The sequence below is a fragment of the Rhagoletis pomonella genome, unplaced genomic scaffold (assembly GCF_013731165.1).
Source record: "Rhagoletis pomonella isolate Grant_MI unplaced genomic scaffold, Rhpom_1.0 Rhpom_scaffold_00001, whole genome shotgun sequence".
In the NCBI taxonomy this organism is placed as follows: Eukaryota; Metazoa; Arthropoda; class Insecta; order Diptera; family Tephritidae; genus Rhagoletis; species Rhagoletis pomonella.
The window spans coordinates 35,584,288-35,601,861 of NW_023458555.1; the positions used below are offsets into that span (position 1 = coordinate 35,584,288).

General features: G+C 32.7%; 1 protein-coding gene across 2 annotated transcripts in view; it reads left to right on the plus strand.

The window, feature by feature from the left end:
* LOC118743617 (maternal protein pumilio-like) overlaps nt 1-17,574 on the plus strand; it is a 678,449-nt gene that overhangs the window by 127,787 nt on the left and 533,088 nt on the right. For both annotated transcript variants that reach the window (XM_036476391.1, XM_036476383.1), the window contains exons 7-8: nt 6,141-6,384; nt 6,471-6,563. In XM_036476391.1, coding sequence (XP_036332284.1) covers nt 6,141-6,384; nt 6,471-6,563 — 337 coding nt within the window. The remainder of the gene's footprint in view (nt 1-6,140; nt 6,385-6,470; nt 6,564-17,574) is intronic.

Consider the following 17,574-nt stretch of genomic DNA (forward strand, 5'->3'; position numbering starts at 1 on the left):
GAAACATAAAAAATAAAATAAAATGAAACATAAAAAATAAAATAAAAACATAATAAATAAATAAAATAAAAATATAGTAAATAAATGGAACAAAAACACAATAAGTGAATAAAAAATGAACAAAAAAAATATATAAAAACATAAACGCATATATTACATATACAAATAAAAATAATATATAATACAAAAGTAAGCAATATACATACAGCCGCGGTCAATAAGATAGTGGCAAAATTCAAAATGATATAGTTAGCAGCTTATGTTTATTTATTTATTTTAAATAATTTTCAATTAAAATATAGTTCGATCTAATATCTGATTAAAAAAATAAAATAGGAAATATTTAAATGAAATAAAAGATATTTAAATAAAAACATACACATAAAATGAAAAAAGGATACAAATTAAAAACAAAAAAAAAAATAAGGAGGCATGAAAAATTAAAAATAAGTATGTAAATAAAATTTAATGCAATTAGTAAAAGAGGAGGCGTTTAAAAAAAGTTAAAAAAGCAAACAAATGGTAAAGGAATATATTTACAAAACAAAAATAAACCCCCAATTATGCATTATAGATAAAAGCATGGAGTAGAACATAAACACAAAAAATATTAAATTATAAACAAAAATAAATGACAAATAAAAAAGTAACAAATAAAAATAAAATTGCTATAAATTAGTCAAACCTAGAACAAACCTTTATTGGCAGCCTGGCCTCACTTTGTATACTGTATTAACCGAATGATTAAATATAGTAAATCACAAAAAATTGTCTGTGCGTAATCTAAAAAGCACCATTTACAGTCAATAAATAAATATGTGTAGTATGTTTGTATGTACTAAAACAGCGCCAACGTGAAAAATGCAATTATAAAGTATGCATAAAATAAAGTCGGATAATAAATCTGACACAAGCATCTACACCTCAAACACATGTGTCGTACGTAGTGACATCTTATATGGTTCACGAATCAGCAAATCAGCTGGCGGCAACAGCTGCCAGTCGTTGATTGTTGTGTCACTGACTGACTCACGCCCCAGCAACAACACGTTTTTCTGTTTGCCGGCTGCTAACAAACACACACACATACACTAACATACCCAATCAAGTTGGGCAGCAGCTGTTTTTAAAAAAAGCAGCACAGAGCACAAAAGCTCTTTGTTGTTGGCAGCGCTGCAGCGTTTGTGTGTTAATGACCTAACAACGCAGTAAAGTCAAAGAAAAGCAAATGCAAACACAAAAACAGAGTCAAAGAAATGCAAAGCTAAATGGGGGAAAAAGCAGAAAAGCAGCAAGCAACAGCAAGCGCATACGACTTGAGAAAAAAGGCGGGAAGTCAGCCAACAGAGCGGCGCGCAGATGGCAAACAAAACGAGGAAGGCGAGCTGAGAAAATGAAAAACACATGAATGCAAAGTGCAAAATGAGGAAAGAGAAAATAAATTTGTATTAACAATAAGCAGGCGAACAATTGTAACGGCAGCAGCAGCAGCAGCAGCAGCAGCAGCAGTCGCAGCTTTTGTAGGCAATTTGTGCAGCTTCAGTATACTTACTTCAGTAGTATTTATCGTTTTTTTTTTTGGACTGTGTGCTTTTTGGGGCAAGAGATGGGCGGTGATTGCGGTCGCATCAGTGTGCACAGTCAGAGTTCGCTTTAATGCAGTTTGCCAATAAAAATTTTAAATGTTGTGCAAATGTGCTAAATATTATGTGGCGCGTGGTGTCTGTTTTTTTTTCTTGTGAATTTCTCTGTTTTATTTTTGTGTTTTAAGTTTCTGCTAGGACTTTATACTAAAATTTTCAATTTAGTTTTTATTACTGTTACTGTGTTTGTTAGGAATCAAAAGTAGTATGTGGGCTACCCCACGAAGTTCGCTTCTTAAGTCTTTTGTTTACACTCAATTCAGATAACCAGATACGGCCCGCGACAAAACGATAGCACCTCAAAATGTTCTCTAGTCTTGACTCCATATTTTTCTCTTTTGTTTGTTTAATGTTCTTTAATTCTACTACCCTACTTATATGTAGTATTTTTTGTATCTAAATGTGAAAGTTTGCGAGTGCGTGAGTGTGTGAATATGTTTGTTGCTCTTTCACGCTAAATCAACTGAACGTATTTCAATGAAATTTGGCACCCAGATAGTTATTATGACATGTATTAACATAAGCATATCTTTAGAACACAGATGCCGGCCTTTTCAAAAGTGAAAATTAACTAAAGATTAAATATAATATTGCAACATTGAGGGTGTCAAACGAAAGTCATTCTAAAACGATTTACTTATTTCGAAGTAAACTTGAAGGAGGTTGCCACCTATTCAGAATATAGAAATCACTTTAGAAAGTTAAATTAAATATTTTTACCAGTGTTCCAAGCGAGAAGCTTAAGAAAGCTTTATTTTGAAATTGGGTTTGCAGAGGGTTGCCACCTAAAAAATCTCTATTCCGAAAACATTTTTTCAAAGCGTTGCCACCTATTTAGAAATAAAAAATCACCTAAATTAAGAAGCTTAATGATATATTTTAATATGGATATCAAACCAGAGAATTTCAAGAAAGGTATATTTCTGAATTATTTTTGGCGAAGGAATTTTTGGTTAGGAATCCAAAATTAATTCAATTTACAAGTTAAATGAAATATTTGATACGGTAATCAAATGTGCCAGGGGTCTAAGAAACCTTCATTTCGAAAGCACTGTTTCAAAGGGTTGCCACCTATTTAGTAATTAAAAATCAGCTAAACTAACAATCCAAATGATATATTTTAATATGGATGTCAAACGAGGAAAATATATTTCAAAAATATTTTTGGCGAAGGTTGCCACTGAATTAGAAATTCAAAATTAATTTAATTCACAAGTTAATTGAAATATGTACTTTGATATGGTTTAAGAATGGTTTATTTCAAAAATATTTTTGGAAACGGTTGCCGGCTCTTTATTGCACTAAAATGTAATAGGCACTGTACTGCATACCAATTTTTTTCTAGAAATTGTAATTAAAAATCTTGGAATTCGGTTGAAACTTTGTTGAATTGTTAAAATTTTGAAATCTGGAATTTTATGGCTTTTGCTACATAATCTATGCTATCTTTTGTCGCGGGCTGTAGCTTTTAGGTAAATAGTTAATTAGTAGTCTACAATAGAACTACGGACCCTGCGATCTAAAAGGATCTTTGGTATCTTTGAAGGCCGTAGATACCTACCTCATTGCTGTAAACCTACCATAGAGCTGAACAATTGGTAAGGTTGTTGGGAATAACATTATAAATGAAATATGAAAAGTCTGCCAAATAATTTATTCATGGTCAAAGACACATAAATTGGTGAATAACTCAGTGAGAGGCGCGACTAGTATGTTTGCATGTATGTATTTATAAAAACAAAAAAAATATTTATCTGGCCGAAAAGTAGGTGGGCAGCCACTGTGGCCAATGGGAATCATCTATTACCACCTCGGCATGGTTGTAAGCTAAAGAAATTCCCCACATATTGAAAAAAATGAATTAAAAAATGTAAACATTTGATTTTTTTAAATATCTTTTTACGACCTAATCTTTAATACTGTTGGCACGGGCTTCAGAAAGGTTTTTCGGGAAAAAGAGAAAAAATACGGGTCTCATGAAATTCAATGTATAGATTATGACCTCAAAGCTTGAAATAAATCGAAGGCAGAATTTTTTGCTCGTCGAATCCGTATGGAATGGGCCATTTATCTCCCTCTTCATCTTCATCTTCATCTTAATCTTAATCTTAATCTTCATCTTCATCTTCATCTTCATCTTCATCTTCATCTTCATCTTCATCTTCATCATCTTCATCTTCATCTTCATCTTCATCTTCATCTTCATCCTCATCTTCATCTTCATCTTCATCTTCATCTTCCTCTTCATCTTCGTCTTCATCTTCATCTTCATCTTTGTCTTTATCTTAACCGTAACTTCAACTTTAATCTTTATCTCAACTTTAACTTTATCTTATGATGTTTTCGCTTCTAAAAAAAATTTTGCCTTTTCATTGCCTGGTGCTTAGTGTTTGTGCAGTAGAGGGCAATGAGGAGGTGGCATTTTTCGGTAGAAACGAAAACGCCATTACATTTCAATGAATTTGCAGCTATCAATTATTACACACACTTGCATGCCATTCTAATTTGCCTTAATTTTTGTTTAACTATTTTTCCTCATTCAGTCGTTCGCTATAACCGACCTATCCTAAAACAAATTAAATCGTTATTTATTAATGACATTCATACATTTGTCACGGTTGTGTGTGCACGCGAACAGTCATTGCACGATTACTTGGCAATTCATCATTTCGCTATGGCAGTCGACGTGTGCTGTGCTAATTTTAGTAGCCAGCTCATTTGTTTTTATATTATTACTAATACATATTGATTGCACCGTAAATAAAACTAAATATACGAGCCAGATATTATTGATATATGTAATTAGTTTACACTTTTTTTATCTTGCTTGGCAATATTTATGTATGTTAATTTATATGAAAAATAATCACGAGACTGCATTTAAAAGCGAGCTGTAAAATTTGACTGAAATGGGAATTTGAAATGACTTGCATCCGTTTAACAAGTACATGTGGCATATTGCTGCATTAAAAAGTGTTACGATTATTAACAAGCAAAATAGATTTTTTAAATTTTATTTTTGAAAACTTACTAGATACATTTGCGAGCATTCGAGTAATTTGTTTACCAGAGAGGGTAGTATTTAGTACAAATTGTCCCAAACGAGTTAAGCAGCCACTGTATGTTGTTTACTGCCTTGTTGATTTTGGCCATTTAGCTGTCCCAATTTTTGTATCGCAAAAATTCTTGTGTGAATTTTTTTTAGTACATTTGGTATATGTCTTTGCTAAGCAGCCGCGATGCAAACTTCGGCCTCGTTGGCACTCAAACTGTTTTGTTGAAGTCAGTAGTGCTTTGCAAACTGTAGCGTAAAACAATTGCGATACCATGTTTTAGAGCCAGGCAATTAAATAAATAATACTTCATACATTCATAAATACATACATATGTATCTACAGTTTTACTAGAATAATAGGAGTGAGATATTTTGTTTTAGTTAGTGTTTATAAATTTTTCCAAAAAATACATATAAACATTCGACAATTACCACCAAAATTTCAAATTAAATTTTAATAAGTGTTTGTAGTTTCTAAAAAAAATAGTAGTTAGGTTTTCACTTGTTTTTGTTGACGATACCAGGCATTTTCTTCCATATAAAATTGTCGTACATACCTTTTGTAACTAAAAAAATACTAAAAAAAAAATGACAAAAATTAACGGTGTTTTGTAGTCACTTGACACTTAATAAAATTGAAGGGCTATAAAATTGCAAACCTAATTTTTTTTTTTTAAATTCTGATACCAAGTTTGTAGTTTTGGTGAAAATTTGTTGAATTTTTTTAAATGTATGCACAAAGTTTGAATCTGGTTTTTATGTACATATAGCAGGGAGCAGAAATGAGTATACGGTGATTTTTGTTAAAAATTGGTAAGATTTTTAAACCAAATTTTTTTTTTCCATAAAAAAATGGTTCATGGTTTTCATTCAAATTTCAAAATTTGAATGTATTTTTTTTTTGAGTATGCAGTGTGGTACCCATTGAATTTTTGTATATAAAGTGCAAAATTGCGTTGATTTTTTTGGTGACGTATTTTTGCACTTTTTTTTCCATAGAAGCATGAATTTCTTATCGAGAAAATGCGCAAAACCGTTTGCAAAGAAAATTAAACAAAAAAGAAAACAACGCCAGTTTTTATAAATTGCACTTGTTATATGAGAAAAAATCGGAATAAAAAGTTAAAATTTTAATGAAAATTTGTTAAATTTTTCTAAGCTCTGTATAAAGTTTGAAAGTTTAATTTATATAACAAAAAAGTTTTAACTTTAAAAACCTAGCAAATATTTCACAAAAATTACCGTGTTTTCATTTCTGCGCCCCACTGTATATGGTTTTAATTAGAAATTAATTCACATTAAATAAACAAAAGAAAACTAATCTAAATATCGCACTCCTATTATGTTGTGGACAACTGTTAAAAATACAATAATTTCATACTTTTTATTGCCTTTAAAATTTGCTTTAATTTTATTCCATTACGTATATTTTTTCTTTGTAGTCGCACACCTGGCTCCCGTCAGCCCTCACCAGCTGAAGAAACGCTGCCACGTCCACCCACACTACTCGATCCCAGCCAACATGGTGGCTTTCCAACGCATCCATTCAATCATATGCTCAATTCCATGGATCATCAAGGCGGTGGTCCTGGCACACAAATGAATTCGTATCCACCACATCAAATGCAAATGGGTCAACTGCAACCGCCCGTAATGAATGGTGTCGGTGGCATGCAAATGGCACAGGTAGGCATCATACACACATAAAATACAAAATAATTTGAATAATAAATTTCTTACACAAATTACATATAATTTTTGCTATCTTGCAGAGCCCCATGATGAATCATCAGACACAAGGACCAAATCAAATTGAATCTCCAGGAAATTTATTGCAGCAACAACCGCCTAATTTTGATGTACAGGTGAGTGTGGATGCTTTGTTGTGTTGATTTTAGTGAATTAAACACGTTAGCATAGTTTACATATATAAACGGCCCTCAGTTCTTGAACGACGGGTCGAGAAATTGGGGCTGTCAAGCGTGTTTTGTGGGCATTCGTCCTAGTGTTGTGAAGTATCGAGTTCTTTGGTATCGATACTTTTAAGTATTGGGTATTTTTACATACATACTTTAAATACTTTCTTTAAATACACATATTGTGGGTAACATTTCAATGCTTAGTGTAGATATCTCCTTATTTAAATTAATATATTAATACCAAATTACGTCAAATGAATGGCTAACGGTACTGGGTACAAATATTATACTTGAAAACTATTGAAACTTGAACTCAGTACTTTAAAGTACGTTGAATCCTGAGTACATGTATCAGAGTGATGATTTGAACAGAGTGTATTTGAGTATTGAGTACTTTCAAGCTCTCGGTAGTTTCGAGTCTTTTTGTGATTACTGAGTACTTTGGAGTGCTACCGAGTACTTTGGAGTGCTACTGAGTACTTTGGAGTACTACTAAGTACTTTAAAAAATCGCAAATCCTTTTGAAAATCGAGTTCTGAGTACTTTTGGTATCGATACTGCCCAATACTATTTGGAACAGGGTATTTTTGAGTACTTTTGAGTTCTTTTAAGTTCTGAGTTAGCTTCGCGTTCTGTTGTGAGTTCTGATTACTATGGACTACTCAGTATCGATACTTTTAAAAATCGGGTACTGTCGATCCTTTTTAGAATCGGGTTCTGAGTACTTTTGGTATTATCACTGCCCAGCACTAGCTCATCCACTTGGCATTGTATCTTCCGCAATATTTTCAGCAGATGATTTTTGTATTCAGAGCTCTTTTTTTCTTATTATCTCACAAATTTCCGTTTCCATGCAGCGTCTCGGATAATTTCAGGGTTAGATTGAATTTAATGCTTCTAAGGGCAAACTTTTTTCAGATCTGTATGTGCTATATTTAAGCTCGGCTAACATTTTTTTTTTTTTGAAATTTTGTTGGCCTGTGTTATAGTTGAATAAATTTAACCGCTGGGCGAACACTGGTATATTGAAGTACATATGTAATTACCGCTAAGTGGTTGTAGGCTTAGTGTGGGTTTTAAAGTGGCAGCTTGTTACCAAGATGGCATAGCATTTATAACGAACTAACCAATTAGAAGAAAAACCGCGATAACCTCTGGATTTCGACTTCATATTCGGATTCAGTAATCCAAATTCCTGACTCCGAAAAAAATTGCTAACATTGCTCACCAAAAATAGTTTCCCTAATACCACGTCTAGTTAATCCTTAGCGATTTTAAGTGGCTCTGTGCATTCCTGTCGCCACAATTCAGAAGTACACTTGTTTTTCCTCTTCTAACCACCAAATCCCTACTACAAATATACCCAAATAGCCTGCTTATAGGCGGAAATTTAAATTAAATTCCTCCTAGTGGAAAATTTTGTACTCTAATCGTACAATCTTACACATAGTTTTTGCAATTTACCTCAAAATTTATACCTACTAAACCGCTGTGTCAACCACTGACTTGGCTCTCCCATCACTTTAGTGGCTTAGCGATGTAGGCGTTTATGTAAATGTCCATGTTCGTATATTTGCTTATCTGTGTATATGCTAAACGCTGCCTTCGATGTCCTCCAAAATTTACAGTCTAAATGACACAACCTTAATGCAGCAACCAGTCAGCCAACTTTACTACTACCTTTCATACTTGTTTAAACTGGATAGCAACCATAGCATTTGGCTTTTCGGCCTACCACTTGCCTAACTATTTACAATGTATTTAGCATAAAAGGTGGCTTGTGTGTGTGTGTGTGTGTGAGTGTGCCTGCTATGAGCGCCCACTAGTTCGCTGTCCATTACAGCCCATTGACTATTTCTTCGAAAATGTACATTCGATTTCCGGTTTACAAATTTTGTAGTTCGCATTGCAATTGCACTTATGACTCCCTGTGCGCACGCCGGCAGGGAGGGCAGCTCATTTATTGGTCAAGCTTTTAGAACTTTGCAACTCCTAAATCCAGTGGACACTATGTCCAGCTGCATATTTTGTATCTACTTACATTTGAATCTCTATGTAGGTGTTCAAACGTTGCCTTCGATTTGCCGTCATTAGCAACTAAGCACACTAACACATACAGTTAGCCAGTTGTTTTGTGCTGCTGTTTGTTTGACATTGGACTGCTTGTATGCTTGTCGTCGATTCGTTTGCTTCATTGCTGCTGACATTCATTTTGTTTAGATATGTATATGTATATGTATGTATTCCCTTTATTGCATTAGCCCATCAGGTTGCAGTTGGCTCCTGTCTATTCCGCGCTCTCGACTCCTAGTGAGTGCGCTGTGTGAACCCACTATATTTTCACCCTACTTCCCCTTGCTTGCTTAGCCCATTTGTATGTTGCTTGGCACAATTTATTGGCAAAGTAAATCGGATTTATTAGCCGCAAAATTGCTTTTCAATGCTTTTAAGCTTTCCTTTTTATTTAATACGGCTTCAAATGCTATGCACTCATCCATTTTCCTCATCACTTTCGCACTTCGCATGTCCTTAAACATTTGGTTGGCACTGTTTGTTAGTCGTCTTTTATTCCTTTCTCATTTGTCCTTTTTATATGCTTCCTGACTATGCATTTTTTGTGCATTTGCCAAATTTTGGCTATTTGTTATGTATGGATTTCTTTCTGTCTCCATTGCAGTGGTGCTTTTCCGCCTGTCTCCATTGCCTTTTCCGGTTTCTCCTGCCGCTTTGTCTCACACCCAAATTGAAAATCAATATTTTGATTTCGATATGTAGCACTCTGCCCAGTAATTTTGCCCAATTGTCTGCTGAACCAAGTGGATTCCCTATTACGTACATATTTGTATGGCTGCGATGTGATCTTGGCACCGTAGCGCCTTGCTGCCTGTCGGCTTGCAGTTTTTTGTTTACTGCCTTCTTTTACTTTTTTTTTTTTAAACTCTTGTTGGCTTTTGATTTTTACGGTCTATGTATTGTGGCGCAAATTTTGTATAGTTGGCAAACAAATTTCTCAATTTATGCCAATTTGCAAGTGCACTAAGCGTGAAAGTGTTTGGATCTGCCTGCTGGTGAAGCTCACATGTGCCCGCCGCCTATTGGTATGCAACAGTTTGCTGCTTACGCTCAGACGTTCATAAATTTTTGTTTAACAAATGGCTTAGGGACAAATGCAATTTTTCTGATGTTGCCATAAAATGCAGAATTATTTATGTATTAAAATGTGTAGTATCGGTCTTTTGAGTAATCATTGTCTAATGTCATTTAAAATAGTTTCTAATGGGGATTTCATATTTTTTATTTATTAAATAACTAAAAAAAAGGGAGATTTTTCCTTAGCTCAAATGAAGATAAGAAAAAGAGTTTGTGTTGCGAGAACAGTAGGTAACGAGACTAACTGGGCAATTGTCTTTCGACTCACCACAATTTTTCGGACGACAAAATACTTTCGTAATAATTTTCTGGCAGCAGTTCTGGCAACTATGTTAAGACCTCTTTTCTGTCTTTCGAAAGACTACTCGAAAGGTCTGCTGCTGAAACTAAATAAATAAAAAATAATTATAAAAAAAAATTTACTAAGAAAAGAAAAAAAATGTATGTATATATGTATATTAAAAAATATAAAATAAATTAAAAAATTAAAATATGAATGTACCTAAAAGTCGATGGAATTACATAAGTTTATTTCAAAATAAAATAAAAAAATTAGAAGAAAATTACATCAAAAAAGACAAGATAAAAATGAAATGAAATTAAAAAAAAAATGTAACCAATAAAAAGATTAAAATAAAATTTAATTAAAAGTTATAATTAAAAAATATATATGTATATAAAAATGTTTCTCAAAATTAAATGCATTGAAAAACATATTTTCGTTTTCAAAACAATATAATCTAAAAATTCAATAAAGTATTAAAGCCCAAAAAAAAAATAAAAAATAAAAAAGGAAATAAAATAAAAAATAATTAAAAAAAAAAAAAAAAAAAACAAAAAAAGAAAAAAGAAGAAAAAATGTAATAAAAAAAAAAAATCCGCAGCTCGAGGATTCGAACCTCGGATCTCTCGACTGGCACGCCATGTACACGGTCGAGCGGGAGCAAAATTAAACCCATCTCCTTTTGGGACATGCACAAGACTTTCTGTCAAAAGAGCTTTTCACCATTAAAGTTGGCAAGGGAGATTTTTTGTTGTATTATCTTCGTGCCAGAATAAACAAAATCTTTCAAACTATTTTGCCTATCTTAGCCAGAATCGCCTTATAAAACTACCTGTACCAACTCTAGGGACCACTTCATAATCATCGTTCATTTCATTTTGCTAGGTATCTCCTTAAAGTATTATTCATAACTTGCTTTGTTTCGGTTGTCAGGCCATACGGTATAATGCTTAGTGCATTTTATTCTTCTAACCGTTTGGCGCTGTAACTGTATAAGGGATTTTGTCATTCTCTCCGTCGGGGCATGGGTGGAATGCAGTACGCTGTTACAGACGTCGTAACTTCCTCCGCATTGCTTGCCTTGCCTCCTCAGCATTTTGTATTCGCAAGCACCGCAATCAGCCGTGCATATGCATCTTTCCACATTAAGGCTCCGAACATTCCAGGTGAATACTTTCAAATCCATAGTCCTTCGAACGCTTTCCAGGGTCGTCATCAATAGAAAGGGGAACTTCAGAAACTTATTATGTGCTTTAATAAGCTACGGCTTGTGCCATTTGAGAAACGCCTACAAGTGCTTCGCTTCGGTGACGTTGTGTTGCATACTTTTAGGCAGTATGTTCCATAAGTCGCGTAAATAAGCATTGTTGATCTTTGTTTGAGTTGAAATAAACTTATTTCTTCTCTATGCTACAAATCTCTAAAAAAGTTCTAAGAACATAGCGACTAGTTTTAAAAACCATTGTTTGTTCCTTAGGGCAGATAAAAGTTTATCGAAAAACAAAACTGTTATCTTGGATTGTCGAGAAAAACGTTATCTATCTAAGCTTTGAGGCAGCTCTATTAAACACAAATAAATATAAACGACTTAGCCACTCATAGCGAACATATCTGGCTTAATGCCTACTATAGTCTTACCAGCTGATGTAGCCACAAACTCCTTTTTAGTTATGCAAAACAGTAGTAGACACTGCACAACCCATGAATCAACAAGACAGTGATTTAGTAAAAAAAAAAGTATTTAAAAGTAGTGATGACCACAGCATTGAAATAACATCTATGCATGCATACTATAATCATACTTGTATACTACGGTGACCATCCGGCCTTTATTTTAAAGGACAGTCCTTTATTTTAACCCCCTGTCCTTTATAATTTTTTTTCAAAATAAAGGACGCCTTTTGTCCTTTATTTCTTAAACTGTCCTTTAAATCAGCTCTGCATTTTTCAGAGGTAAATTTGTAAACACAGAATATGAAAAAAATGCCCCTTAAAAAATATTATAAAAACCTTCGCCAGTTTGTTTCGCACCCCACTTAAGGGTTTCTATTTAATCGGCAATCTTTGTACAATCTATAAGGAAGAGGGAAAGTTGCGCCCAGGATCGTGTTGCACGCTGAGTTTCCAGCTCCACTTAAAGAAGATAAACCCCCTCCTGCACAGTGGTTCAAAACCGGCATTTAGTGTTCGTAATTCACTGGAGCCTTAATTTTTCACTTAATTTGATTACTTCTTATTTTTTTTATGAAAGCTTAGGTACAATATTTGCCAGAGACCAGTTGAGCCTGATTTTTGAATTCTTATTTGATTATATAACATATTTTTGTACAAAATGCAGAAAAAGTAGCAATTTTGAAGAAAATTTATTCTCCTGTTCCAGTTAATAAATGTTACATAACAAAAACTAGTTGAGAACAATTGTATGGTTCTCCCAAAACAAAAAAAATTACACACAAAAAATTTTGAAATGTTATAGAAAATTGTTCACCAAAATAAATATTTTTTTTTGTTTTTAGTAAAAAAGTGGTTGCAAAATAAAGACTCCGGTGAATTATGACCATTAAATTTCAATTTTGAACCACTGTGTGCTGGCTTCGTCATGCAGTATGAATTATGGTAAATGCGTTTTGGTATCAAAGGATGGCGAAGTTATTGAAAAGATTTGGCTTAATTTTTCGCCACAGCAGGGAAACTTGTACAATTAAATAATATAATTAACTGGTAAATATTTGATTTAAATTACGATATGGGTAAGGTACTTTTATCATTCAATTTGTATGTACATATGTATTCCCAAATCATTTTGAAAAAAAAAATGTTCTTTATTTTACGTTGGTTAATATGGTCACCGTATCGTATACGTATGTGTACAGAACAAACAAAATAAGCTTACCGAGAGAAGTGTGTGATTCCATTGCATAACAGCTGCAACTTGGTTGCCTAAACCACATTGCATAAATGGACAAACACTATGAAAGTGAGTGAGTATAAGTTCGGGGATTAGTTGGCAATTTAAGCAGAGTTCTTTGGTTTGTTAAATGAATATATGTGTACTCTGTGGTTAAGAGAATGTAAACTGCTTGCCAAGTAGGTGAGAGTCTTGCAAGAAAAAATAAATGTGAATATACGCAAACTAAAACAGTAAGTGCTGGTGTTGTAGTGTGTGAAAACACTAAAACCAAATATGCAAATGCGGACATTCATTTATTGTCTATGAAGAAGCTGATGTGAGAAGTTGTTGTATTTAGTTGAAATTAAGTAGTTCAGAGGGCAGCAAGCAGTGGTAATCGCATTACTTATGTTATGTAAAATTTGTGCAAAAAGTAGGTATATGCATGCATATTTTAAGAGTTTATGAACGATTCACAATAGAGTAGTTTTTTAACTTAACAACACTCTGCATGGGGTCGCGTATTTTTTAATCGACCTGGCTGAACTCGGATAAATGCCGAGTTCATGTTGTTGATATGTGTGTGTGTATTTCGTAATTTTACCGACTGTTCTTTTGTAGTTTGGCTGCAAAAGCATCCACATAATGTCGTACTATTTTCGTCAGCTTGAAAACCAAAGTCAATAGTCAATTTATATTGTTCGATATATCGCGATCGGTATCGTTAACACAGACATCATGGCTATTGATATTATTATTGTTACCGAATTATTTTTTAACGATACTTTTTTCTGCCGATATTATGTTTTGTCGGTATTATTTTCTGTCGATATATTTTTTTATTTTCTGTCAATATTATTTTTTATCGATATTTACTATCGAAAGTATTTGTATCGCTATTAATTTTTATAGGTGCTATTTTTTATCGATATTATATTTTATCGTTATTATTACTATCGATATTATATTTTGTCGATATTTCTTATCAGTATTATTTTTTATCGATAATATTTATGTCAATATTATATTTTTTATCGACATTATTTTTTATTGATATCGATATTTCTTATTGAGATTAAATTTTAAAAGCTGCCATTTTTTACAGATGCTGTTTCTTAGATGATACTTTTTATCTAAATATTTTATTTTTTATCGATATTATATTTTGTCAATATTATTTTTATCGATATTTTTTATGGGCATTTACTAGATATCGATATTATTTTGACCGAAATTAATTTTTATAAATGCTTTTTTATCGATATTATATTTTGTCGACATTTTTTATCGATACTATTTTTTGTAAATACATTTTATCGATAATAATTTTTATAGCTCTTACATTTTTAGGAGATATTATATTTTCTTGTTATTTTTATTGATATTTTCGTCTATATTATTTTTATTGTTATTGGTATCGATGCTATCGTTATAGATATTATGATCGATATTAATGTTATCGATGTTACTGTTATTGATACTAATGTTATCGGTATTATTGATGCCAATGTAATTATTAACGAAATTACTGTTATCGATATTGTTATTTTGTTGATATCACATCGATATTATATTAATTTCTCTGTCGATGTCATTGTAATTGGTGTCGTCGTGGTGATATAAATGTTATTGTTTTAATTGCCATCGATATAATTTTTTCGATTATTTTGTTCATAATCGTTATCGATTCATCTATGTGCTCGTATACGCTCGTTTTATGTATGAATATCTCATTCATATTCATATTCTGAAACATATCGACGTTTAAAGTACAAAACCTCGTATGAATGTAATGAAAAACCTCGTATGTAAGGTAGCCTACATTTTATAGGGGAGTGTGACATCACTGTTACTTCAAAGGGGTTCTCTCTTTTATACTTATTTATCTCTAACTTTTATATCTAAATATCGATATTTTGTTGAATGAATAAGGAGCTTGATGCCTGAAACTTCCGGTGAGCAATTCTCATTTTTGGCACAAACGTCAGTTACGCATTTTCGCAATTTACATACATATTTTGCATACATATTTTAAGCTTACAGCTGTTCAAAATTCAATGCAAATGTTGTATCAGAACAACATTTTTCGCAATTGAAACCAAGTTTGTTTCACTAAAAACAAATTCTTATTCGAGACACGTTGCATATCTGCGCGTGTGCGAACAGCTCTACCATCAATGAATTGCCTTTATTGGCTTCTAAGTACACTGAATTTTTAATATTTAATATCACTTCTTGTACTCACGTCCTTTATGGCTGAATGCAATTTTTTTTTGTGTAGATATTTTCCATAAGTCATAATACATTATTTTATTGAAAATTTTCATCTCTATTTACAGTTTTTTCTTATGCTTTCCCTTTCTGCTTTACACTTTTGTTGGATGCATTTTGCATTTTATTAAGTCGCACTCTCTCAGTCAGCAGAATCGTGCCGAAATATGGTTGACTTCACAAAACTAAATCTTTAACATTTCTTTTATTAACAGAGATGTCTCCTTTTCAATGCTGCCTTGCATTGCGATATGACTAGTCATTATTGCTTCACACAATACGTGATTTTCAAGGTGATTATAGAATTTCTTTTCTATAAACAGTAAATATTCATATTTATAGACACATGCCATTGTTCGCCGGCAGTAGATAATTCAACCACAAAGCGTGTGGGTGAAGCATGAAAGATGTGAAACATATGCGATTGAATGTCTGATTCAAGGACAACAATACACTTTCTTAGTGTAGTGAATTGGACGTACATACTTATGTGTACATACATATGCATGAATTAATAAGTTGGTATTTTTTGATAAGACACTTCCGATAAATAAAAATAAATGTGGTATTTTGGCACGAGTTTTTCATAGAAATTTCGACAGCTGTGTCAAAGTTTCGAAACTTTCGAGGTTCTCGAAATATTTTTCATTTTAAGGGAATACCGTTATTATTATTTTTTCTGATGAAATTTCCATTTAAAATACCGTATATTCCAGCAATGTTCTGGGAATAAATTTTTTGAATAAACTTTTCAAAATTTTCTACTTTACGGTCGCAATAAAATAATAATGCGTCGTTGTATTAGAAAAAATAATGAAAGGAGCATTCTCTTGAACTGGGAAATCGCTTAAAATATCGAAACTAAAGGTACTAAACAGGGTGCAAGGTATCTTCCATATGTAAATGTACTGTTACTTTTCCAAGCGCCAACTGGTAAACATGAATTCGCATTGAAAATTGTGCTTCGAAGCATTTTTTTTTATATCATAAAGAGTGCTTCAAAACATGTTTATTTATCTCTTTTATACAAATATCCCGATGACACGATATATTCATTTATTTTAATCAAACACGTTACCTAAGCCTTCTTATTATTTATTTGCTGAAAACAATAGCAATAATCGGCTTAATACCAACAATAACCACTGCTGATCGGATTTTATGCAATCGACTGCACTCAAATTAAATGCAATCCAACAATCAGACAACAAATTTCACTTTGAAATCCAACAAATTGCAGAACATTTACGTATGCACTCGTATGTTTCGCAATCAAATCGTAAAGCTCACATCAGTGCTCAATTTCAGCATAGCTTATGCAGTTTTAATGCAATAACTGTTTTAATTATTGGTTTCGTTTGCAGCCAAGCAAATAGACAGTGGCAAAAAATTAAATTTAAAGCAAAACAAAAAAAAAAAAAAAACTGCACATCGACCACATCAATCGGCCCGCCAGGCAGTCACTCACTCACTCACTCACTCAGTTACCACCCAGGCAGTCATTGAGTCACCCTTTCAGTTGGATGCGCTTGCGCGCACTTGATTGTTTTTACATTAACACCAGCAACCAGCCACGCGAACAGAACAGCCACTACTGAACTGACCGAATTAGAAAAAATGCACCGAAAAAACCTTATTGACATCCATTTTATTTTTATTTGCTTTTGCTGTTTATTGTTATTACGCGTTGCTGCAATCAGTCGCCATTGCATTGCTACTTTTTTTTTTTGGGTTAAAATGCAATTTTCTATTTTTTTCTTCTAGCTGATATTAGCGGCACTTGAGCCACCACGGTCCACATCATGCAATGAATGGATTTTATGTTTTTGGCTTAACAGAGCATAAATTTTGTTATAAAAATATTAATGAATAAAATTGGCAAATAGATGGATTGTAGTAGAAAAAAAATATTAACACGGATTTACAGTTGTAACTGAGTATTTTTTGTTGTACGTTTCGGCTATGCAAATGTATGTACAATGTACATATCTAATGTGAAAAATCGCAGCGAAAGTTTAATTAAAGAATTTTGTTCGCTGATCAGGAAAATCATGGCCATTATGTTTTTTGTTGTATGTTTGTATGTAGAAGATGCACATTGGAATAGGGATATTTCTGTATTCTTAATTTTTTTTTTTGCGAAGACAACGCTAAAAAAGAAACTTAAAGATGTCAAGCAGAAATAAATCGCGAATGAAATAATTTGCAAAAACAGTAGGGTTAATTCAATAATATAAAAATAAAAAAAAAAACATTATTTCAGATTTTTCAGATGAAAATGAAAAGTTGTTATCACAAACAATATCGCTTTTATGAATTTAAATCGCGAGAGCCAGACGAGAAATAAAGCAAACAGAGAAGTT